This window comes from Schistocerca nitens, chromosome 1 (genome assembly GCF_023898315.1).
Source record: "Schistocerca nitens isolate TAMUIC-IGC-003100 chromosome 1, iqSchNite1.1, whole genome shotgun sequence".
In the NCBI taxonomy this organism is placed as follows: Eukaryota; Metazoa; Arthropoda; class Insecta; order Orthoptera; family Acrididae; genus Schistocerca; species Schistocerca nitens.
In genome coordinates this window covers 764,843,485-764,870,200 of record NC_064614.1, presented here as the reverse complement: position 1 = coordinate 764,870,200, position 26,716 = coordinate 764,843,485, and the positions used below count along the sequence as shown (strand labels likewise).

At 41.7% G+C, this 26,716-nt stretch overlaps 1 protein-coding gene across 1 annotated transcript in view; it reads left to right on the top strand.

Moving 5' to 3' along the window:
* The window catches only part of LOC126237032 (odorant receptor 43a-like), a 34,080-nt gene extending 8,769 nt beyond the window's left edge, over window positions 1–25,311 (top strand). The window contains exons 3-5 of the mRNA XM_049946795.1: window positions 9,768–9,881; window positions 16,561–16,716; window positions 25,179–25,311. Coding sequence (XP_049802752.1) covers window positions 9,768–9,881; window positions 16,561–16,716; window positions 25,179–25,238 — 330 coding nt within the window. The 3' untranslated portion in view covers window positions 25,239–25,311. The remainder of the gene's footprint in view (window positions 1–9,767; window positions 9,882–16,560; window positions 16,717–25,178) is intronic.
* Window positions 25,312–26,716: the final 1,405 nt, after the last annotated feature.

Below are 26,716 nucleotides of genomic sequence, written 5' to 3'. Positions count from 1 at the left end.
GACAATGTCTGTTATCTGTCCCGCAGCCAGCTTATACTGCAGTTAAAAGGCACAGTTACATTTAACACAAACAAGAGATCGAGCAACCAAATCTTGCACCTGGGTGTTATGTGTACTTAATTTATAAGCTGATCAATAAGCATGCAGACTCAGGCTCATTATCACTTCTTTTCATATATTCAAATCGATTTTTCTTTAACTTGGTTAAGTATCTGGTCACAGCTCATAATCTTGGACGAATCTGTGATACTAATCAGCATACTGTAGAAATGACAGTGGGTCCTCCGCATCTTTAGGTAGAGGGAAATTATCAACTACTTCTGTAAGTTGCTGGTCTTATTTAACTCTAACAGAACTTATAATGTGGCACAGAAATTGCACATAAGATTCCAAAAAAAAGAGAACTTTCTTTTTCTTCTTCCATCAGAACTTACTATGTAGCTCATATTCAGCACTTAAGATTCCGCAGAAAAACATTTTTCCAACTTCAGTCTCACGTTTGACCCCTTGTAGCCCTAGAAGTACACTTTTTAGTTATTCGACATGTTCCTCTATTCTCCACGAAAGGCAATGATATCATCAAGAAATAATATATACATTGTCGTTTTCTACACCTATAATGACAGATTCCCAAACCATTGGAATGTAGTGGGTGCATTTCTGAAACCTAAAGACATTCTAAGAAATTCCAGAAAGGGCAAAAAAGCCGTTTGAGGCCTGTTCTGAGGCACAATGGCTATCTGATGAAAGCTTGAATTCATATTAAGAAGACTGAAATACTTGCAGTTTGCTAATCCGTCAAGTGTCTCGTGCACGTGAGGCAGCAGATATGTATCAGGGGTGGTTACCCAGGTGTGACAGTGTGACACCTTTGCCCTCTGTCCATTTATAAGGAGTGGCCCGATTATGTACACGTCTCGTTGGGAATGACCTTTGCTTTGATCTAATCTGAAATGGCACTCCTCCTATTCATCATGAGGTGTCTTTTGTAAGCTGGCCAGCACTGTTGCGCATGGAATTTCTACATCTCTTCTTCCAAAATTATTTAAAGAAACACAGAGACGAATTTTCCCCTCTGCATTTTCAGTTTCACTGATGACCCGTTTGGCACGAATCTGGAGACGATCTATAGCTCCATTCTAACTGAGTGGCTCAATGTTAAAGGTTGTTGTGTTAAGCCATTAGATACTGACTGGCACCCATAGACCTCACCCGACGTCCCCACATACGATTTCAGGTGTGCTGCGTGTAAAATAAAGACATGCAGTCCAGCGGAAACTTTGGGAATAGAAGTTTTTCCCTTAGTTCGTTGCAGGGAAGCATAGCTCCGGGTCTTTTCCCTGCCCCAGCCTTCCGTTGCCTCTGTAACTTTCAAACTTTTTCTGGCTTCGCTTCGTTCCATGCCACGTCTGAAAACACTCAACAGCTAGATGGCCAGTCTCCCTACAATGAGGGCTGCAAGGAGCCCGACACCTGTCAGCTGTGTGACCCGCCCACTAGCATCATCTACAGTTTGTCCCACTGGTGGAAACACTGTGGGGATCATTATTGTGTGAAGGTAACGAAACAAAACGTTCTACCTTTTGCCATGATAGTGCAAGACAAACTGCCTCGTGCAAGGACGAGAGCGATGTAACGTTTACTTCGCCTCCGATTTTTGTATACCTCTGATAAGTACGTCAACAAGTACTTCATCGTTACCTCGGAGTGCTGTGTCACATCGCTCGTGCGCCGAATATAACACCATGTTCAAACTCACTTAAGTCTTGATAACCTGCCATTGTAGCAGCAGGATCTTTGGTGTGACGTCATAAGCGAGTGACTGCCTGTGAGATCGCTCTCTAAGTTTTTATACATTTTTAGGTTTTAGGTTTCAAAAACATATTTTAACGGTTTTTGTGATAATATTTACTATGTAAGTGACTTATTAGTGGTTTCTTCATTCACCTCTGCCTTTCTTGTGTTGTGACCTGATATATGTGAGTGTTTCGTATCGAGCAACGTAACCTCTTACCTGTGTTTACATTACGCGCTGACCAGTTGCAGCTGTAGCGGCGGATCGAAAGCTAAGTACTAATTAATTGTTTGAGTATAGTGGTTTATTTAGGAAATTTAATAGTCTTAAACCGGTGTTTTTTGTGTTTTCTAGTGAAATAATTTTAGAAGAAATTTTTGGGAACTGTTTTCAGCTTCGTTACTGTGTCATTAGACGTTTGATTCTCTTTCTGTGTTAGTCTTTTGTTATATTCACATGTGTTGTTTATTAATACTGTTAATAATAGTAGTTACTTCCCTTGTAGAGTAAGTTTGTGATTATTGTAGTCAGGTTTTTAACATCTTATATTGAAGTAGCGGAACTTAGATAAAGTAAAATTTTACCATGAGTGAGAAGTGTGGGCTTTGCCGTAGGTTCATGAGTAGTGGGTTGCGGTGTGAGACTTGTTCAAAGTATTTTCACTGGGGGGAATGCAGTGGGTAAGCCAGTGGGCATTCTGGTGAGATCCTCTCCTGGAACTGCAGGTTATGTAGCAAGAGTAAGTTGATAGAGGAGCAGGAGCGTAAGATCTGTGTCCTTCAGGTGCAGCTGAAAAACGCACAGGAGGAGCTAGATAGGATGAGGAGGGAGAAGGGGGTTGGGGAATGGGAGCTGGCTGTTGGCAAGAGATCTGCTAGGAGAAGAAGATTTTCAGATAGTTTTACTATTGGTATTTACAATAGATATGACCAACTGTCAGAGTCTAGTTAAGAGGAATCTCTAGTAGCTGTAGCTGTAGATGTAGGAAGTATGCAGCAGACCTCAGTAGTTACGGTGGCTAGAACAGCTGCAAAGTCGAAGAGGAAGAAGAAGGTTCTGCTGTTAGGTAGTTCTCATGGCAGAGGTGTAGGCCAGCAGTTGCAGGAAGTGCTGGGGAGTGAGTATCAGGTCACCAGCATTGTGAAGCCTAATGCAGGATTGGCTCAGGTGACTGTTAACATAGGGGGTTATGTAGGGATTTTACTAAAGAGGATTAGGTAGTGATTGTGGGTGGGGCTGGTAATAGTATTGGTAGGGATGGGGAGTATGACATAAATGGTGACCTGGAAAAGATAGCCACTCAGACTGGCAACACGAATGTACATTTCGTGGAACTGTTTCAGCGTCACGATCGGCCTCATTTTAATACAGCCGTCAGGCGTAATAACATGAGACTTGGGGGTGTGCTGATGACAGAAAGCATGGGTCACATTTCAGTGGTGTCAGTGGAGTCTATCAGCAGGACGGGTTTCAATAGACATGACATGCACCTCAACAGGTATGGGAAGGGGAGGTTGGCAAAGCTTATAGGTGACAGCATAGGTGGGGTTGGTGGGATTACTCATGGGAAAATTCCTGCAGTAGTGGGTGTTAAGGCTGCACCTTTTTCAGATTGAAGTCAGCTGATAGGTATTCCTGCTTAAGGGAAGTCTCTCTAACAAAGGAACCACCTTTGACAAAGCTTAGGTATCCGAGTAATGAGGGAATTATGATGTTTCATCAAAATATACAAAGTATTAGAGATAAAGTTAGTGAACTGCTTATAGATGTTGACTCTGAAATTATTGGTATATCTGAACACTTCTTAAATAAGGAAATAATTCAGAGGCTTCCTTGACCAGGATGCAGGTTGGCTGGCAGCTTTTCGAGGAGCTCTTTGTGGTGTGGGGGAGTAGCCATGTATGTGAAAAACGGCATCCCATTTGAGTCAACTGATGTTTCAAAGTACTGCACTGAAAAGGTTTTTGAATGTTGTGCAGGTGTGGTTAAATTTAATGGAGCTAAACTTCTAACTGTTGTTATTTATAGATCCCCAGACTCCGATTTCACAACATTTTTGCTAAAGCTAGAGGAGGTTCTTGGTTTAGTTTATAGGAAATACAAACAGTTAGTTGTATGTGGTGACTTCAATATTAATTGTATAAGTGATAGTGCAAGAAAGAGGATGCTGGTAGACCTCCTTAGTTCCTATAATCTTATGCAAACCGTATTCTTTCCAACGAGAGTGCAAGGGAACAGTAGAACAACCATAGACAACATTTTTGTTCATTCCTCATTACTAGAAGGGCATTCTGTAAGCAAAAAGGTGAATGGCCTTTCAGATGATGATGCACAAATTTTATCTCTAAAAGGTTTTTGTGCTGCAACACGTGTTAAATATAGTCATCAGCTGTTTAGGAAACCTGATCCAGTTGCTGTAGAGACCTTTGTAAACCTTATCAAGGAACCAGAGTGGCAAGATGTTTATAGCGCTCATACAGTAGACGATAAATATAATGCTTTTCTCAAGACTTTTCTCGTGCTCTTTGAAAGTTGTTTTCCGTTAGAACGTTCAAAACAGGGTACTAGCACAAACAGGCAGCCTGGGTGGCTGACTAGAGGGATAAGAATATCTTGTAGAACAAAGTGGCAATTATATCAAAACGTTAGAAAAAGTAAAAATCTAAATGGAGCATCCCATTACAAACAGTATTGTAAGGTGCTTAAAAATGTTATTAGGAAGGCAAAAAGTGTTTGGTATGCAGATAGAATAGCTAAGTCTCAGGATAAAATTAAAACCATATGGTCAGTCGTAAAGGAAGTGGCTGCGTAGTGGGAATGTCCATGTTACTGATAAGTCGCATATATGTACAGTATTTAATGATCATTTTCGGACAAGAGGGAGATTGAGTTAATAATTAAACCACTAAAGACCAAGAACTCTCATGGATATGACGGTGCATCTAGCAGAATACTGAAGTATTGTTCTATGTATGTTAGCCCAGTACTTAGCCATATCTGTAACTTTTCCTTTAGGAGTGGTCGGTTTCCTGACCGCTTAAAGTACTCGGTACTGAAGCCACTTTATAAAAAGGGAGACATTGATAATGTTGAGAATTTTAGACCTATTTCTATGCCATCGGTGTTTGCTAAAGTTATCGAGAAGGTTGTACATACAAGGTTACTGGAGCATTTAAATTCACATAATTTGCTGTCAAATGTTCAGTTTGGTCTTAGAAATGGTTTAACAACTGAAAATGCTATATTCTCTTTTTTCTGTGAGGTTTTGGACGGATTAAATAAAGGGTTACGAACGCTAGGTGTTTTCTTTGATTTAACGAAGGCTTTTGACTGTGTTGACCATAAAATATTACTGCAGAAGTTGGACCATTTTGGAGTAAGGGGAGTAGCTTACAATTGGTTCGCCTCTTACTTTATGAACAGAAAGCAGAAGGTAATTCTCCGCAATATTGAGAGTGTTAGTGATGTTCAGTCCCAATGGGGCACTGTTAAGTGGGGCATTCCCCAAGGGTCGGTGCTGGGGCCACTGCTGTTTCTTATTTATATAAATGATATGCCTTCTAGTATTGCAGGTGATTCAAAAATATTTCTGTTTGTTGATGACACCAGCTTGGTAGTGAAGGATCTTGTGTGTAATATTGAAACAGTATCAAATAATGTAGTTCATGAAATAAGTTCGTGGCTTGTGGAAAATAATTTGATGCTAAATCACAGTAAGACTCAGTTTTTACAGTTTCTAACTCACAATTCAACAAGAACCGATATTTTGTTCAGACAGAATGGGCATATTATAAGCGAGACGGAGCAGTTCAAGTTCCTAGGCGTTCGGATAGATAGTAAGCTATTGTGGAAAGCCCACGTCTAGGAACTTGCTCAGAAACTAAATGCTGCTTTATTTACCATTAGAACAGTATCTGAAATAAGTGACACTTCAACACGAAAAGTAGTCTACTTCGCATATTTTCATACGCTTATGTCGTATGGTATTATTTTTGGGGTAATTCTTCTGTTTCAAAAAGGGTATTTTTGGCTCAAAAACGGGCTGTTCGAGCTATATGTGGTTTAAGTTCGAGAACCTCTTGTCGACCCCTATTCAATAGTCTGTGAATTCTGACATTGTCCTCACAGTATATATTTTCTTTAATGTCGTTTGTTGTTAGCAATATTAGCCTATTCCCAAGAGTTAGCAGCTTTCACTCAGTTAATACTAGGCAGAAATCCAATCTGCATGTGGAATGCACTTCCTTCACTCTTGTGCAGAAAGGAGTGCAGTATTCTGCTGCATCCATTTTCAATAAGCTACCACAAGAACTCTCAAATCTTAGCAGTAGCCCAAACTCTTTTAAGTCTAAACTGAAGAGTTTCCTCACGGCTCACTCCTTCTTTTCTGTCGAGGAGCTCATGGAAGCGCTAAAAAATTAAGCAAATTCCAGTGTTACATTGTTGATTTTCTTTATTTAAACTTACGACTTGTCGCCTGAATATGTTTTTTTATATTTCATTTTATCTGTTTCTAATATCGTGTAATAATTTCATGTATTGACTCGTTCCATGACCATGGAGACTTCTCCTTAATTTGGTCCCACGGAACAATAAATAAATAAATAAACAACTTCGCCGCTGCTTCCTCGAGCAACACTTCATTCCTCGTTCTACCCAACCCCAGGATATAAGTCTGGCACGAAATTGCACGTATACGATAGACGAATGCTTCAAACTCTTCTCCCGACCTCTGTCTAAGTGTGGATAGCTTTCACTTATAGTAACTAAGTAACTTACGCTCCTTTAGTTTAAATCTCGCTCTGTTAATCCCTTAGCCAGCACCCCGAAGCTACAGACATTTTTCGATGGGTACACTGATTCTACGTACGTTCACACGGCTCACGAGAAATTCGAGCGTGCCATGTTCAATTGAAACCCATCCGGCCACCAACAAACATGATGGCATCTCTTACATTCAGTAAAAATGTATAAGCTACAGCGCGGCACAAATGCAGGAATGTAGGCATCCGAGGACGAAGCAGATAAAATTTCGTTATTTACCTTATGGGATATAAAGGGTGCACTTGAGAGACGGCGTTCTAGCCACCAACCATTCGAAGGAGCCATTGTGGGTGATCCGTCATGGACTAAAGTCCAAAACGTAGGAGAGGAGTGAGAAGGATGCGTGCGTGCTGTCAGTCTTGGAGCTGGTAGCGGAGAGAACATGGCGTCTTCAATCACGTTCTGTTCACATCACCCAACCCTCACGTGGCACTTCTCCTACTTGCCCTGTTGCTGCCGCAAATGTCACTCAGAAGAGTGCGGCCTGTCAACAGCCTCACTGAAATAAATTGCTTCTGGCCTGAACTACTGGTTGACGCAGTCACGTATACCACGCGTAAAAGTGCCGAGTATGGACTGTAAATCCAAACGTGACCTTTTTCTTTAAATTATTAATAAACTATTCTCGGTAGCTTCCCACATGGGTGGAGGCATGGAAATTAGTTAATTATCAAATACTTCGCTAAAATATCGCAGTTTCTTGGGTATTAAGTGCTATTTTCCCATTTTGGTCTTTGAGCCAAAAGTTTGGTGGAGAATATTTACTTAAGTTTATTTTAAAAGTCTCATAGAACTTAATATTATTGCACATCTTGAAGTCATTGTCTATGTGTTGTACTTGGTTTTTATCATCTCAGTATTCATGGTCAGTTTGGGTGTTTCAATTAATCTTACCGGTTTTCCGTGTTATTTTCTTTATTCCAATTTTGCAATGCATTTAATCTTCTTGTAAGTGCTGCATCACATTGCAGATTCCACCACGCCCACTTTTTCGTTTCGGTTTAGAGAATTATTTCTTTTGCTGTTCTCAATTTCCTAGATTTTTTGTTTCTAGTTTATTGCAAAAGTTTTCCCCCTGTTTGAGTCTTCTACTCATATACTGCAGAATCATTGCTTTGACTTGTCTCTTGGTATTTCATTTTGGATAGATAGTGGTCACAATCTAATTCAGTATTTCTTATTAACTTAACATTCTGGCTTTCTTGGGAGGATTCGCTGGAATTTCAACGTAGTATACTTGAAGTTTACCTCAATTGAGATCTGAAGAACTCCACGTTTTCTGTTTACTGGGGAAATGCCTAAAGGCGGCGGATTTCGTTACTAGGCTGGTTACTCTGCAGAGTTCTATTAGTCATTTGTCGCTCCTGCTTGTTCCTAAATTTTTTCGCTGCAGAGTTATGCATTAATATCCTGCAGCAATATTGTAGTATACTTATTTGGAATTTTTGTGAGATAATTTCTTCAAGCTCTTGAGTATTACTGTATAGTGTGAGATCCGCATCAGTTGATACTGACGGAGAACATCGAAAAAGTTCAAAGAAAGGCAGCTCGTTTTGTATTATCCCAAATAGGAGAGATTGCCACGGACATGATACATGAAATGGAGTGGCAATCATTAAAACAAAGACGTTTCTCGTTGCTGCGGGGTCTTCTGGTGAAATTTCAGTCATCAACTTTCTCCACCGATTGCGAAAATATTTTGTTGGTGCCCACCTACATAGACAGTAATGATCATCATGAAAAAACATGAGAAACCAGTTCTCGCAGAGAAAGATTTAAGTGCGCGTTATCCCGCACGGCCGCGCGGGATAGCCGCACGGTCTTGGGCACTTTGCCACGATTCGCGTACCTCCCCTCGTCGGAGCTTCGAGTCCTCCCTTGGTCATGGGTGTGTGTGTTGTCCTTAGGATAACGTAGTTTATGTTAGATTAAGTAGTGTGTAAGCCTAGGGACCGATGACCTCAGCAGTTTGGTCCCATAGGATCTTGCTACAAATTTCCCCTTTCCCGCGCGCCGTTCGAGATTGGAACGCTAGAGAAATAGTTTGAAGGTGGTTCGATGAACCCTCTGCCAGCCAATTAATTGTGAATTGCATAGTAATCATGTAAATGTAGATGTTAAAGCTTTTCACAAGATTAATATATTTCTTCTCTGTTTGTTTTAATTCGCTTAGTTAATTGTGCATTGTGTAGATCTGTGTCCCATTAGGTGACTGGTAATCGATTGTGGAACACAAAAATTTTCAGCTGACAACGAAGATTGTTTCTAAATGTGGACATTTTTCTTAACCCTTTACCCTACTTTTCCTTTGAAAATTGTATAGCCGTCTAATTCAAAGGCCTGCTCGTCCTTAAATCTTGTTCCTTATACTCCTGTAGTGAGCATATTGCGTTTAGTAAGAGCATTTGTCCTCTATTAAATTTCCCGTTTTCAGAAGTAAATTCACGTTAACAGTTACAGAAAAATTATTCTGTTGCTGCATGATTTTGTTATGGCTGTTTCCAAAGAACTTCAATTTTTTCCATCATGTTAGTACAGGTTCTCCAGAATCCGATGACTTGCTCGTGCTGTCCATGGTAACAGTGAACTGGATAACACCTGCAGTAGTTTTCCGTATTTGATTTTCCATCATGCTTTCTATTTGAAAAATGGTATGTTTGTGAGATTAACAGTTTCAGCGAAATCAAATACAGGAGGTCTATTGCGTTATTCTTAATTGGTTCTTCCCCCTTTAGGGACTATTTCTCATCCCGGTGACAACAGAGTTCCCGGTGCCTCTGCCCGTTCTTCCGTCTTTAAAGGCTCGTGGCACTTGGTAGAGGATAACTCATTCCGTAAGTCACTTGGTACCTACCCAAGTTCGCCGCCAGTGCGTTACCTGCTTTCCGCCATTAGCAGGTATGCGTTGGGTTTTTCCCTTCTCCGAGTGTGAAACGTTAAGACCAGTCTCACTTCGCTTCGGAACTTTCGGAGAGCATTACTGTAGTGTAAACTATAAAATATTACTGTAGTGTTACATAATTTCAGATATCTCAGCGCTCTATGTTGCTCCAAACTGACCATAAAATCATTCTGGTCGTTCAGTACTGTTGTTAATTGTAATTATTTTAAAGTATATGTCAGTGAATCTCATACTGTGAACTGATAGCTGTTGCAGAGAGACGGGAGTCTGGCAAAGGCGTTGAAGTCACTGTTAAGCATACTACCTCTCTTGTACGAAACTGGCTTGTACTGCATCTTCGGGCAGATTTTAACGGATCAGGTAAGAGAAACAAAAGATGGAATGTAGTCTTCACATCTCACGCACAAGGCAAGTTCGCTATAGACAGCACTCATTTGAAGGGTCAGGGGAATTAACAGATAAGTCTCTTTTTATCGAAACTGAGATATTGCTACATTTGGATTCAGACTGATCATAAGCATCTGCTGAATGGTTAAAACTGGAAAAAAACCACACGAGTTCAGAGAAATTAGCACTCAAAGTTTTCTGTACAGGGAAATAATGAGGCAAGTCAGTATTGACTCACTCGGCCACAAGAGCGTACAGCAGAGTTCTTCTGCAACCTGTCCCCCACCCCAACCCTCAGTGGATTGGATGCAAGGAAAGATAAAAAGAAGGTGGCTGTCTGCATAGACTTCGTAAAAAAATGTATCTCTATCAAACACTGCAATCAATGAGCAATTTCGATGTATTCGTTCCGTGACCATGTTTTTGCAACGGGACAATCCTTTCTATGTTTATAATGACTGCATTGCTGAGAAGGGCGCAGATGAAGCTATGTCATTCCTTTTCCACTTCATCTCTTTAGCCTTGGATGAGGATACTGAGGAGCCGTATACAGGCTGTCACAGGAGGAATGGTCAAGATTCAGGGATATGACAGGAACCATCATTCGAAGCAAATAATCTCTACGAAACATGGAGTCTAAATTGCATACTTTAAGAGCTATGAGCACTTCTTCAGCTTCGAGACTGTGAAACAAATCTCTCATACTGCAAGCCGTTTGCTTTCTATATTTTAAGATTAAATAATATTGACCAAAACTAGAAAAAATAACCTAGTAAACACAGGCTCTAAAATGCATATCTTAAGAGCTATGATCACTTGTTCAGCAGAAGACATTCTTGTCACAGAAGCAAAGATGAACAATTGCTCATAGCTCTTAATAAAGGCACTTTAGAGGCCGTTTTTATTTGACTTGTGGTTTCGAGTGATGGTTGCTGTCATGCCCCTGAATACTGACCATTCCTCGTAGGACATCCTGTATATTTTGTGATTGTGCTGGTGATCAAAATTCATTCATTACGTAACTCTCAATCAAATTAGTGGCCGGAAGAACATCAAAATTACATTCCCTGTGAGTAGCCATGGAAACACAACAAGATTTCAGGGAAATCCAAATGTAAGTCATCTCCTTTGACTGTACTCAGAGTTAATCAAGAAATGGAAAATACTGTTTGATTCAAATACTGTTTGATTCAAAGTGCGCTGAAAAATAGCCTTTGAAAACGCAGCTTATTCAGATAATATAATCTGAATCCAACCACTGCCATTTACTGAAATATCAAACGGCTTATCAGGGAGGATTCCAAAATGGCATCATAAGGACACAATGATAATGTAAACCAATGGATGGCTTGTTTGAACTGCCCATATCTTATAATTGTCTACCTTTGGAATTTATTACTTGTCTAGTGCGCAGTATCACTGCAGTTATCTTCTATACAGTGTAATCTAACTCAAACAATTCCGTTCTCCTTCCAGTTTCGGGTTGAAATATGAAGATTTACAAAGCGTAATTAAGTTTTTCCGCCATGGTACTACGAAGTTCTGGAGTTACGTGCCCCACATACATACGCGGTATGAGTAATATCACTGTACTACCACAATCAAAAATTCGTATACTCGTAATTATAATGGAATTATTGCTCCTGTTTTGCTTGGTTTAACATTTCTTTCCCCTTATACAGTGACGCATGACTGCATTTTGGGAAACTACTTCATCGGGAAGCACAGCGGATGCCAACAACGCTATTTCCACATTCGACGCACCTAGTATACTTAATTTGTGAAATAAAAAATATTGTATGTGCTTATATACTGATGTAAGCACAGTTCTACCACTGAAATCGATTTTTCTGCTTCTGCTTCTTTCCCCTGGCCCTTCGTCTGTGGAGCCCTTCGTAGCTGAGAAGGTATGAAAACTCAAGGAAATTATGATAGGAGTAACTGAAGCAGTAGTATATGCATCAGCAGTAGAAACAACTGTAGTAACTGACAGAAATTCTGTTAGTGGTCGTAAGACGTCATGTAGTATGTCCATAAGATAAGTTGATTAGATATCTCTTCACACCTCGCAGATTAACTGAAGAGTGGAAAGCGACACCAACGAAATGTATTAAAGATTTGATTAGCGCGTGGGTGGCATCCATTTTTTTCTGCAAATAATCATAACAATGGATTGAAACTACAGCTACCAGATAGATCGAGAGTAGACTAGACTAACGGAGTGCTGAGCCTGAGAAACCTTTATGACTACCATCAGGGGGAACTAACAGATAAATTTGTGGTTTGTCAGGCAATAGCAAGTCACGTCATGAGAGCAGTACGCAGAACTTCAGTGCCCTGCAATGTTTGGTGTGACCCAACAGTCAATATTTACTAGAAAATTGCTGTGATTCTTCATCTGGCCCCATGGAAGGGACAAGCTCCTAGACTTCGCTGCACATCTAAACTCCATACATCCGAACATCAAATTCACTATGGAGACCGAAACAGCAGGAAGATTACCATTCCTGGACGTCATGGTCAAAAGAAGAGTGGATGGCACCCTGGGCCACGGGGTATAAAGGAAGAAAACGCACACCGACCTGTATTTACAAGCGGATAACTGCCACCACCCTGCGCAGAGGATTGGGTTGCTAAAAACACTGGTGTACAGGGTGCGCACCATCTCTGACGCAGAGACTCTGCCCCAAGAGCTGGAACACCTCAAAACTGTATTGTGGAAAAACGGGTACCCGGAATGGCAGATCAAAAAAATGGTTCTGAGCACTATGGGACTTAACATCTGTGGTCATCAGTCCCCTAGAACTTAGAACTACTTAAACCTGACTAACCTAAGGACATCATACACATCTATGCCCGAGGCAGGATTCGAACCTGCGACCCTAGCGGTCACGCGGTTCCAGACTCAAGCGCCTAGAACCGCACGGCCACACAGGTCGGCAATGGCAGATCAGACTCGCTCTCCGCCCCACCTCTACAGTGTAGCGTGTGGAGACGGAAGAAGTCACGGAGAAAGAGATAGCCACTGCCTATATACCGTATACTGGGGCACTATAGGGGAAAATAGGACAAATATTGAGGAAACAACGAGTAGGAACTGTCCACGAAATAAAACGCGAGCATTATTGGGAAGTGTCAAACACGATCTCGGTTTGCGGAAGGCCAGCATATACCAGATTCCGTGTCAATGTGGGAAAACATATTGGACAGACAGTGCACACCAACGAAGATTGTTGCGAGAACATCAGAGGCACAACAAGTCGGCGGTCGCAGAGCACTGTTCGTCCGAAAATCACAAAATGGACTACCACCATACCAGGGTCATGGCACAGACATCTAAATACCGGAACAGCGTCGTTAGAGAGGCTATGGAAATTCGTACCAGGGACGGACTCATCAACCAGGATTGCAGCTACAATCTTAACAGGGTATGCGAACCAGCATTGAGTCTAATTAAAAAGACGCTTAGCAAAGGAAACGAACGGGTGACTAGGGTGGACGAGGCAGTTACTCCGACGCCACCACAGACGCCGACGCCAGTGTCTACCGAAGAAGGCGCGCCGGCGGAGAGAACGCCTCGCGAGGGGAGGGGATTTAAGACGGCCGCCGCCCTCAGGAGCTCAGTTCGTCAGCACGCCCGACGATGGAGACATGTCTGATCACCGAAATATTGTGCCCGTTGGACACTATGGACGGGCAGGACACCCGTGGACTGTTCGAGCAGAAAATTGCTATTTACTCCAGACGTTAAGAAATGGTTCAAATGGCTCTGAGCACTATGGGACTTAAAATCTGTGGTCATCAGTCCCCTATAACTTAGAACTACTTAAACCTAACTAACCTAAGGGCATCACACACATCCATGCCAGACGTTAAGAGCTATGAGCACGTCTTCATCTTAGATACTTTGAAACAAATCTCTTATACTGCAAACCCTTTGCTTTTATTATTTTGGGAAGAGGTAGTATGGACCAAAAAAGAAAAAAATTGTCCAGTATATGTGGGCTTTAAAATGGGTAGCTTAAGAGCTACCATCGTTTGTTTAAAGAAACTAGTTTCACAATAGCGAATATGAACAAGTGGTCATAGGTCTTAAGGTATGCACTTAAGAGCCATTGTTTGCTGGAATTTTTTCATGTTTTGGTCCATTCTACCACATCTAAAAATATGAAAACAAAGTGCTTCCAGCAGAAGCGCTTTATTTCACAGTATCGGAGATGAAGAAGTACTCATAGTTCCTAGTCTATGCATTTTAGAGCCCATGTTTACTAGACTGTTTTGCTTCAAATGATCGTTCATGCCGTATCGCCGATTACTGAGCATCTCTCCTGGGACACCCTGATATTCACGCTCATAACGCAGCCACTGTCTACAATAAACTGAAATGGAATACATGTGTTATACCACTTCGCATCATTTATCTGTCAACATCAGTGGTACAGACTTGCCGAAAGAGTTGTCTTTGATATGCCTTAGCCCAACAAACTCTTTGTATCTTCAGGTTACTTAATGGTAAATAGCTGCATAATATGTATCAATTATTGTGATGTTAGGTGATTGTAAACAAGAGGGACAGTTTCGCTTACACACAGTAGATGATCACATAAAGTAGATGTAGGTGTACAGGACGGTTATAATTAAACTTTCACTGCTTTGGCCAGTGTAGACGGAAAACTATTTATCGTATGGGTGCCCATCTTTACAGGAATGTCATGACATGCCGTTAGGCTCCGCTACTGCTAAGCCGAGGTAGGGATGAAACACAAGCTTGAGTGTGGATTACAGTAGCAGACAGACAACAAGGTTCTGGACGTTCTGAACAAGGTGAGCAGGACTTTTCTCGTGAAGTTGTTCTACCAAAACAACATTAATAGTTCTGCTGCTGTCCACTAGTATCGATGCATTAAAAGAAGACGAAGAGGTTCTCTTTCAGTAGCGGGGTAGAAGAACATAAAACGGCGTGGCTACCAAGCTCACCGGATTTTAACCTAACACAGACTGTAAGCTGAAATGGGCATAGCGAGGGTGGTAACCCACATCCTACGTAAGATGTTTCGGACAGCAATAGAGCAGCCTCAATGGCGGTTCAAGGTTGTCGTGGATGTGGTTGGTCGACACACTGAGCAACGTTTGTAGTCCGTAAAGTAAACATGGTACGCAATTAACAAAGGTTACTTTCACAAATAGAAATTAAAATGTTTTTCTTGCGACGGTTTATTCGTTATTTCTCTTCCATATGTCCTTAAAAATGTTTGAAAAAGTTTCATAGTTCTATGATCAGTGGTTTTTCATGGGGGCTCTCAAGTAGCGAAAGATTAATTATGACTACCCTCTATACACTGAGGAGATAAAAGTCGTAGGACACCTCCTAATATCGTGTCGGACTGCCTTTTGTAAAGCGTAGTGCAGCAGCTCGACGTGTCATGGACTCAGCAAGTCGTTGGTAGTCCCCTGCAGAAATACTGAGCCATGCTGCCTCTATAGCCGTCCATAGCTGCGGAAGCGTTGCCAGGGCAGTGCACGAACTGACCTCTCGAGCATGCCCCATAAATGTTCAATGGGCTTCATGTTGGGTGATTTCGGTGGCCAAATCATTCGCTCGAATTGTCCGAAATTTTCTTCAAACCAGCTAAGAACAATGGTGGTTCAGTGACGTGGCGCGTTGTCATCTATAAAAATCCCATCCTTGTTTGTGAAGATGAAGTCCATCAATGGTGAAAATGGTCTCCAAGTTGCCTAACATAAACATTTAAAGCCAATGATCGGTTCTACTGGACTAGAGGACCCAGTCCACTCCATGTAAGCACAGCCCACACAATCATGGAGCCACTACCAGCTTACACAGTACCTTGTTTGACAATTTGGCTCCATTGCTTCGTGGGGTCTGCACCACACTCGAACTTAACCACCAGCTCTTTCCAACTGAAATGGAGACTATCTGACTATGCTACGGTTTTCCAATCGTCTACGGCCCAACAGATATGGTTACGAGCGCAGGAGAGGCGTTGCAGGCGAACTCATCCTGTTAGCAAAGACATATGGGTCAGTCATCTGCTGCAGTAGCCGTTCGACGCCATATTTCGCCGCACTGTCCAACGAATACGTTCGTCTGAAGTTCCCTGTCGATTTCTGTGGTTATTTCACGCACTGTTGCTTTTCTGTTAGCACTGACAGCCCTACAGAAACCTCGCTGCTTACGTGTGGTTAAATGAAGGCCGTTGGCCACCTCGCTGTTGATTGTGAGAGGTAATGCCTGAAATATGGATTTCTCGACTCACTGTTGACACTATGGATCTCGGAATACTGAATATCGCGATCATTTCTGAAACTGAATGTCCCATGCGTCTAGCCCCAACTACCATTCCCCGTTCAGAGTCTGTTAGTTCCCGTCGTGCGGCCACAATCTCCTCAGACACCTTTCCACATGAATCTCTTGAGAACAAATGACAGCTCCACCAATGCACTGCCTTTTATATCTTGTGTACGTGGTACTGCGGCCAGCTTTATGTGTGCACATCGCTATCTCTTGGCTTTTGTCAAATCATAATATGTAAGGTGCCTAATTTCAGAATGCCTTTTAATGTTGTTCCACAGAATGGACAATGCAGTATTCTTTTAAGATCGTTAAGGTAGGCCCGTACGCTTGTTTCAGAGTGAAAAGCTAGTCAACTCGACCGTCAGCTGTGGCTGGGCAAATTGCGACACCCGCTTCAAGAGGAGCCTCCTGGTTTTCCTGACGGTGGCTGGGCGGCCTTTGGAAATCATTGTGGGCAAGAGGAGCAAGCTGTCCAAAGAGACGTTGGTTCAGGTCAGTGAAAAAGATTCTAAAAATGTTCATCAGCGCTCTAGAAGTCCGTATACGACCAAAATCGCTGTGTACTACTTACGAGATCAATTCAGAGCACAATTGTCCATCTAAACCTGCAGAATACGTGACGACCTCACTCGTAAACAGAGAAAGCGGGAGGTCCCAAACCAGTGTTCAGAGCATCGTCACGATTCATGGTCTCTCTCTCCAATAGCTAAAGGGGGCCTTCGGGTTTATCCTCATCCCACTTGTAGCTCATCATCATATGCCTTCATATCGCATGACAATGTTAAGTGTGCTACGAATACCGAAGAAGGAAGTTCCTATCCTTTCTGACCAGTGCCTCACTATGGTGAGTTATTCTCCCCCGTATGGAATCAAGATCGAATCAAATACATCCTCACGGAGCTCCCGTCGTCTAACAGTTAGTAGGGGTCCACATTTCAAGGCAAACAGAATTAAAGCTGATGTGTACAGTGCTCAAGCGCTGACAATTTGAAAAGAAATTACCCTTCATGTTGTGTCATCAGCCCTCTGGTTTGCAGCTGCCCACCACTAACTCCTCACCTGTGCCAATCTCTTCATGTAGGAGCAGCAATTGCACCTAACGTCCTTCATTATTTGTTGAATTTATTGCAGTCTCTTTCTTCCTCTATTTTTTTACCCTGTCCAACTCCCTCTAGTACAATGCTTACCACTCCCTAGTGTGTTGGCTTATGTCGCGCCATTATATTCCTCCTTCGCATCAGTGCTTTCAACACATTTCTTTCCTCATCCGTTCTACGAAGAACTTCCTCATCTCTTATTAGTCCGTACTTCTGTAGCGCTACATCTCAAAGACTTCAATTCTCTTATTTTCCGGTTTTCTCACAGTCCATGACTGACTTTCACACAATCCTGTGTTTCAAACGTACATTCTCAGAAACTTCTTACTCAAACCAAGACCTATGTTTGTCATTAGTATACGTCTTTTGGGCAAGAATACTCTCTTTTCCCTTATTAGTCTGGTGTTTATACACCCTTTGCTTCGTCCATCATGTGCTACTTCGTAGCAGAATTCATTCATTTAGTCTACTTCGTGGTCCGGTAATCTTGTTACAGCTACTCATCATTGCTTTATATTTCTTCAGATTACTTTTCATTTCACATTTTTTGCCCACATGACTGTTTATTCCATTCAGTATAGAATTTATCAAAACTAGACATAATTGTCTGAATGGGAATTCCGCGATCGTTCATTAATAAATTATGGCGTTTCAGTCTTCGATCGCTATACTTTATTTTCAATTACCGGTTTCGGGCTAGCTGCCCATCTTCAGATCATATATTGTAGTTACAGAGTAACATGTCCGTACAGAACACTCGGTTCGCTGTCATAAGCGACAGCGAACCGAGTGATCTGTACGGACATGTTACTCTGTAACTACAATATATGATCTGAAGATGGGCAGCTAGTCCGAAACCGGTAATTGAAAATAAAGTATAGCGATCGAAGACTGAATCGCCATATTTCAGTATAGAATTCCTTGCATTCACTAATGATAGAAAAGTCGTCGGCGAATCTCATCTCTGACATCCCTACTCCTTGAATTTTAATCCGCCTCCTGAACCTATCTTTTATTTCCTTAATTGTTTCTTAGACGAACAGCGTGATTAACAGGTAAGAAAATCTGCATCTCTGTCTTATAGTATATTTAATTATCCTTTATTATTATTATTATTATTATTTATATATATATATTATATAATTATTATTATTATAATTATTAATAATAATCATACTATACCCTGTGACAATATGATGGAAGATTTTGGGTTTGGCGGAAGCCCGGAAAACGTTACCTGTGTACTGCCAAGTGTACAACACAGAGGAGGTGGCGCTACAATATGGGGATGATTTTCGTGGTTAGGGTATGGCGACCATATAGCTCTCGTTGTTGTTGTGGTCTTCAGTCCAGAGACTGGTTTGATGCAGCTCTCCATGCTACTGTATCCTGTGCAAGCTTCTTCTCTCCCAGCACCTACTGCAACCTACATCCTTCTGGATCTGTTTAGTGTATTCATCTCTTGGTCTCCCTCTACGATTTTTACACTCCACGCTGCCCTCCAATACTAAATTGGTGATTCCTTGATGCCCCAGAATATGCCCTACCAACCGATATCCTTTTCTAGTCAATTTGTGCCACAAATTTCTCTTCTCTCCAATTATATTCAATATCTCTTCATTAGTTATGTGATCTACCCATCTAATCCTCAACATTCTTCTATAGCACCACATTTCGAAAGCTTCTATTCTATTCTTGTCTAAACTATTTATCGTCCACGTTTCACTCACTTCCATACATGGCTACACTCCATACAAATACTTTCAGAAACGACTTCCGAACACTTAAGTCTATACTCGAAATTAACAATTTTATCTTCTTCAGAAGCGCTTTCCTTGCCATTGCCAGTATACATTTTATATCCTCTCTACTTCGACCATCATCAGTTATTTTGCTCCCCAAATAGCAAAATTCATTTAGACTTTAAGCGTCTCATTTCCTAATCTAATTCCCGCAGCATCACCCGATTTAATTCGACTACATTCCATTACCCTCGTTTTGCTTTTGTTGATGTTCATCTCAAATCCTCCTTTCAAGACACTGTCCATTCCATTCAACTGCTCTTCCAAGTCCTTTGCTGTCTCTGACAGAATTACAATGTCATCGGCGAACCTCAAAGTTTTTATTTCTTCTGCATAGATTTAAATTCCTACTCCGAATTTTTCTGTTGTTTCCTTTACTGCTTGATCAATATACAGATTGAATAACATCGGGGATAGGCTACAACCCTGCCTCACTTCCTTCCCAACCACTGCTACCCTTTCATCCCCCTCAACTTTTATAACTGCCATTTGGTTTCTGTACAAATTGTAAATAGCCTTTCGCTCCCTGAATTTTACCCCAGCCACCTACAAAATTTGAAAGAGAGTATTGAAGCCAACATTCTCAAAAGCTGCCTCGAAGTCTACAAATGCTAGAAACGTAGGTTTGCCTTTCCTTAATCTATTATCTAAGAAAAGTTGTGGGGACAGTATTGCCTCACGCTCACGTATTCCAACGTTTCTACGTAATCCATACTGATCTTCCCCGAGGTCGGCTTCTACCCGTTTCTCCATTCGTCTGTAAGGAATTCGAGTTAGTATTTTGCATCCGTGGCTTATTAAACTGATAGTTCGGTAATTTTCACATCTGTCAACACCTGCTTTCTTCGGGATTGGAATTATCATATTCTTCGTGAAGTTTGAGGGGATTTCACCTGTCTCATACATCTTGCTCACCAGATGGTAGAGTTTTGTCAGGGCTGGCTCTCCCAGGGCTATCAGTAGTTCTAATGGAATGTTGTCTACTCCCGGGGCCTTATTTCGAATTAGGTCTTTCAGTGCTCTTTCAAACTCTTCACACACTATCATATCTCCTATTTCATCTTCATATACATTCTCTTCCATTTCTATAATATTGTCCTCAAGAACATCGCCCTTGTATAGACCCTCTATATACTCCTTCCACCTTTCTGCTTTCCCTTCTTTGCTTAGAACTGGGTTTCCATCTGAGCTCTTGATATTCATGCAAGTGGTTCTCTTTTCTCCAAAGGTCTCTTTCATTTTCCTGTAGGCAGTATCTATTTTAACCCTAGTGATATGCTCCTCTACATCCTTACATTTGTCCTCTAGCCATCCCTGCTTAGCCATTTTGCACTTCCTGTCGATCTCATTTTTGAGCCGTTTGTATTCCTTTTTGCCTGCTTTATTTACTGCATTTTTATATTTTCTCCTTTCATCAATTAGATTCAATATATCTTCTGTTACCAAAGGATTGCTACTAGCCCTCGTGTTTTTACCTACTTGATCCTCTGCTACCTTCACTATTTCATCTCTCAAAGCTACCCACTATTCCTCTACTGTATTTCTTTCCCCCATTCTTGTCAATCGTTCCCTAATGCTCTCCCTGAAACTCTCTGCTACCTCTGGTTCTTTCAGTTTATCCACCTTCTCAAATTCTCACCCTTTTGCAGTTTCTTCAGTTTTAATTTGCAGTTCATAACCAATAGAATGAGGTCAGAGTCCACATCTGCCCCTGAAAAGGTCTTACATTTTAAAACCTTTTTCCTGGATCTCTGTCTTACTATTATATAATCTATCTGAAACCTTTCAATATCTCCAGCCTTCTTTCATGATACTTGAACCAAGTGTTAGCTGTGATTAAGTTACGCTCTGTGTAAAATTCTACCAGGCGGCTTCCTCTTTCATTCCTTACTCCCATTCCATATTCACCTACTACGTTTCCTTCTCTTTCTTTTCCCACTATCGAGTTCCAGTCAGCTATGACTATTAAATTTTCGTCCCCCTTCCCTATCTGAATAATTTCTTTTATCTCACCATACATTTCATCAATCTCTTCGTCATCTGCGGAGCTAATTGGCATATAAACTTGTATTACTGTGGTAGGCGTGAGCTTCGTATCTATCTTGGCCACAATACTGTGTTCACTATGCTGTTTGTAGTAGCGTACCCGCATTCCTATTTTCCTATTCATGATTAAACCTACTCCTGCTTACCCCTATTTGATTTTGTATTTATAACCCTGTACTCACCTCACCAGAAGCCTTGTTCCTTCACTAATTCCCACTATATTTAACTTTAACCTAGCCATTTCCCTTTTAAAATTTTCTAACCTACTTGCCCGATTAAGGCATGTGACATTCCACGCTCCGATCCGTAGAACGCCAGTTTTCTTTCTCCTGATAGCAACGTCCTCCTGAGTAGTCCCCGCCCGGAGATCCGAATTGGGGACTATTTTACCTCCGGAATATTTTACCCAAGAGGACGCCATCATCATTTAACCATACAGTAAAGCTACATGCCCTCGGGAAAAATTACAGCTGTAGTTTCCCCTTGCTTTCAGCCGTTCGCAGTACCAGCACATCAAGGCCGTTTTGGTTAGTGTTACATGGCCAGGTCAGTCAATGATCCAGACTGTTGCCCCTGCAACTACTGAAAAGGCTACTGCACCTCTTCAGGAACCACACGTTTGTCTGGCCTCTCAGCAGATACCCCTCCGTTGTGGTTGCACCTACGGTACCGCTATCTGTATCGCCGAGGCACGCAAGCCTCCCCACCAGCGGCAAGGTCCATGGTTCATGGGGGTACAGCTCTTAAAAAACGTTAAATGCGGAAGTATATAAACGCATTTTGGAGCATTGTGGACGGTGCACAGTAGAGGAACAGCTCGGGGACGATGGCACTTTGGACCAGCACGACGACAGACTCTGTCATAAAGGAAATAGTTTGTGAAGTGAATTAACCGGCCCAGAGTACCGAGGTGAATTCAATGTAACACCTCTTGGATGAGTTAGAACGTTCACTTCACTCCAAACCCCAGTATTCGACATTACTACCTATTCTGGTTTCGGCTATCGAGGAATTATGGGCTGCCGTTCACCGACAGACACTCAGACACCTCACTGAAAGTGTTCCCAGCAGAGCTAAAACTGTGATAAAGGCGAAGGGCGGACACATTCCATTTTAATGTTCACTAATCGGTGTCCGGATACTTTTGTTGCTACCATGGAATTATTGCTCTCAAACAAACTAGAGCACTTTTTAAATCTAGTGTCAAATTTCGTCCAGTCCCACTTACATATATTTTTTTAATTCCATCACAGTTAATTTTGAAGATTCACGCTTTGCTATCTGTGTACCCCATCGACCTATTCACTGTATACTCAGTACAGAAAGTGCTAGCGTCCTAAGAACTGGTGCGTGTAATATTTACGTATGGTACGTTGGTGGGGAAACTCGAGAATCTAAACGAGAAATGAAGACTGTAAAGTTTGACTTAGCAAGAGTTAGTGAATTGAAATGGGTTTAGAACAGATTTCTGATCGGACAACCTAAGGGTAATAAGATCAGCATCAGTGAACGGTGCAAGAGGTGGTAGCATCTTTATGAACAGAAAGGTAGGTGACAGAGTGAGTTACTATCATGCAATGCCTCCATTGATACTACACCAGCACCTGCCACCACAGCAGAAATCGCGATAAAACGATACGTGAGAATTAGAGAATTAGCGAAAATAATATAGACACCAACATAACGCGGTGCGGAGTGACGTTTGGCAGCTGAAACAGCATGCATTGCGCTAGAACTGAGTTGTGTGAATGTGATTTTATCTATTTCTAGCAAACAAACATTCCAGATTGTCGACCGATAGCAAAGATAGTAAACAGACATTTAATCTTTATCTGTTACATACGTCAATGGTCCAGTCACGTTTCATATCTACGGTTTTCGGAACGTGTATTATTTCATCTTCATATTCTTCAAAACAAACTTCAAATGCTGAAACAGGTACACCTTGCAATTGAGAGGCAACTTTACTGAAGAGCCAAATAAACTAGTACACTTGCCTAATATCGTGTAGGGCCCCCGAGAGCACACAGAAGTTCGGCAACACGACGTGGCATGGACTCGACGAATGTCTGAAGTACTACTGGAGGGAATCGACACCATGAATCCTGCAGGGCTGTCCATAAATCCGTAAGAGTACGAGGGGTGGAGCTCTCTCCTAATCAGCACGTTGCAAAGCCTCCCAGATATACTCGATAATGTTCATGTCTGGCGAGTTTGATGGGCAGTGAAAGTGTTTAAACTCAAAAGAATGTTCCTGGAGCCACTCTGCAGCAATTCTGGACGTTTGGGGTGTCGCATTGTCCTGCTGGAATTGCCCCAGTCCTTCGGAATGCACATTGGACATGAATGGACCCAGGTGACCAGTCAGAATGTTTACGTAAGTGCGTCCTGTCGGAGTCGTGTCAAGCCGTATCATGGGTCCCATATCACTCCAACTGCACATGCCCCACACCATTACAGAGCCTCCACCAGCTTGAACAATCGCCTGCTGACATGCAGGGTCCACGGATTCATGAGGTTGTCTCCATATCCGTACACGTCCATCCGTTGGATACAATTTTAAACGAGACTCGTCCTACCAGGGAACGTGTTTCCGGTCATCAACAGTTCACTGTCGGTGTTGACTGGCCCAGACGAGGCGTAAAGCTTTGTGTCATGCAGTCATCAAAGGTACACGAGTGGGCCTCCGGCTCCGAAAGCCCATATCGCTGATGTTCCGTTGAATGGTTGACACGCTGACATTTGTTGACGGCCCAGCACTGAACCCTGCAGCAATCGCGGAAGGGTTGCACGTCTGTCAAGTTGAACGATTCTCTTCAGGCATCGTTGGTCCCGTTCTTGCATGATCTTTTTCCGGCCGCAGCGATGTTGGAGATTTGATGTTTTACCGGATTCTTGATATCACGGTACACTTATGAAATGGTCGTATGGAAAATCCCCGCTTCATTGCTACCTCGGAGACGCTGTGTCCTATCGCTCGTGCGCCGACTGTAACGCCACGTTAAAACTTGCTTAAATCTTGATAACCTTGCTGTGTAGCAGCAGTAGCGGATCTAACAACTGTGACAGACACTTGTTGTTTCATAGAGGCGTTGCAGACAGCAGCGCCGTATTCTGCCCTATGCCTACACCAGTTTCTTTGGTTCAAAAATGGTTCAAATGGCTCTGAGCAATATGGGACTTAACATCTATGGTCATCAGTCCCCTAGAACTTAGAACTACTTAAACCTAACAAACCTAAGGACAGCACACAACACCCAGCCATCATGAGGCAGAGAAAATCCCTGACCCCGCCGGGAATCGAACCCGGGAACCCGGGCGTGGGAAGCGAGAACGCTACCGCACGACCACGAGATGCGGGCAGTTTCTTTGGTACTTCAGAATAAAAAAAGATGGGAATTGAATCTCAGCTTCTTGCTCTATGTTTCTGTTTAGCTATTAGTAGTCTAGTATTATTTTTCTTACTGAGTGAACTATACAATAATGAATTCTCGCTAAATAACTGTGCCTGCCACTTTAAAACCTTACGTATTAAGCTAATAATATTTCGACACAGAAGGTCATGCGCAGTTTAGTTGAGAAATTGATACTACATCGCACTAATTAAAGGTTATCTTGAGGAGTTTATGCAACGTATTTATGTAAGATCAGATTGTCAGTTGAAACGCACTAGTGTTTACGACCAGCAATTTGCGATCATGTTACAGCATCCAGCTTCTTGCGCATTTGCATTTGTGAGACAGAGTATAAATATATATAGTCTTCCACTAACGATTTCCTGTGGATGGCACTGTGTACTTCTAGGAGGAAATGTAAATCTTACAAAATACACAGTTTTTCCTTGTGACTCATGACTTTTACAACATTTCCTCCATTTCAACAAGAATTTCATTTGAGTCGCAGAAGAATTGATAATCTAACTTTATCATCCTACACGATACGTAATAATTTATTTAAAAGTAACTGAACTGTAATTAGTAGTCAGTACATTAACATTGTTTTTTCACAGGTGCTGAACGGATCGTATGGATTGCTGAACTTGCTATATCATTTTCATAACACTCAGTGAAATTAAACAATACCGAAAGTGTTGTGAAATCCGAACTAACGTTAAGAAATGCAACGTAGAATATTTTTTCCTGGAACAAATTTTTATACTGAAGAAAGTCGCACAGCTCAACGTTATTGATAAAACACAATGTATGAGAAACTTGGACTAAACCTAAAATAAAATAACTTCACGTTTAGTAAAATACTCTTGAGTCAAGAACACATTTCTTCAGACTGCAAACGTGTCTTTATTTTATTATATGTGTGCCTATTCACTCCCTTTGTATCTTCATTCTTATTTCAAATAAGTGTGTTTCACATTCAACGAAACGCTTATTATTATTATTGTATGATTATAAGATGACACCACTTTCAGCTGCATCGGTGCAATTTCTATGACATTTTAAGAGTCACCTTCGGTGAATAAAAGAGTAAGCGAGAATTTACAAAGAGAAAACTTAAGATCGTGCTAGTTGTTAATACTACTTCCAGATATAATTACATGAGCACTGTATGCGTTTCTTTCAAATTTCTTTTTTGGAGCTGAATGCTCGCGAAATACGTTTTTTCATGCACGTACGCAGTTTATTTTCAAGGGTCTCTCTTTCTTGCTGACGTGTGGCATCTGACTGTTGGGCAACTGAACTGAACAACGCAACAGCCAGCTTGGAGTATTGTCGTACCCTTCGCCTTCTCGATTTTCAAATTTCACCATACCACGTGACTGCGATGTTATCTGATTCTGCACTGGCCGTCTGAATGAAAGTTACATACGGAAGGAAGAAGACTCGTACTTCATCACTGAGACGTCAGAGTGGTGCACCCCGTCCAAGTTTTGCGAACTCTGAACTTTCCACGGACCGCAGTATCAAGAGCCTATTGTTGAGTTCGACATTTCGAGTGAAACCGCTGCTACCAGGGATAGTTATGCAAGGGCGGGGATCTAGCGAATTAGATCGGATTGTAATTACACATAGACGGGCCAGCTTGTAAAACCGCAAAAAATTTAGGCGAAAAGAGTCACGAAACTACTAACAAAGAGCTCCTCAAATCTTTTGTCTGGAGCGTACTATTACAGACTATGCCAATGAATAATTTACAGTGAAATATTAAGGGGGAAAACACTTCAAAACTTTTGAAATCTGTTTGTAGAAAAATACGTTTGATGTGGAACAGATTGACAGCATGAGGTATGAAGAAGTGTTTCTAACAATAGAAGACGAAAGAAGACTTGTAGAAATGGTGTGTGAGTGGCAATAATGAGGAAAAACTTTTAGCTGTAGCATACACTGTCTGTGTGCCCAAAAGTTTCCACGCATATCTGGGTAAGCATAATTTACAACTAGCTGTCATGAGGGTATAAAACAACACTTCGTCGTATTATCAATAGAGAAACAGTAACTACAGATGTGTCGGTTAGAAGAGCTCAGCCGCTTCCGATGTATGTTAGTCATTGGGTGTCACCTGACTGAAAGATGTGATGGTCAAATGTAAACC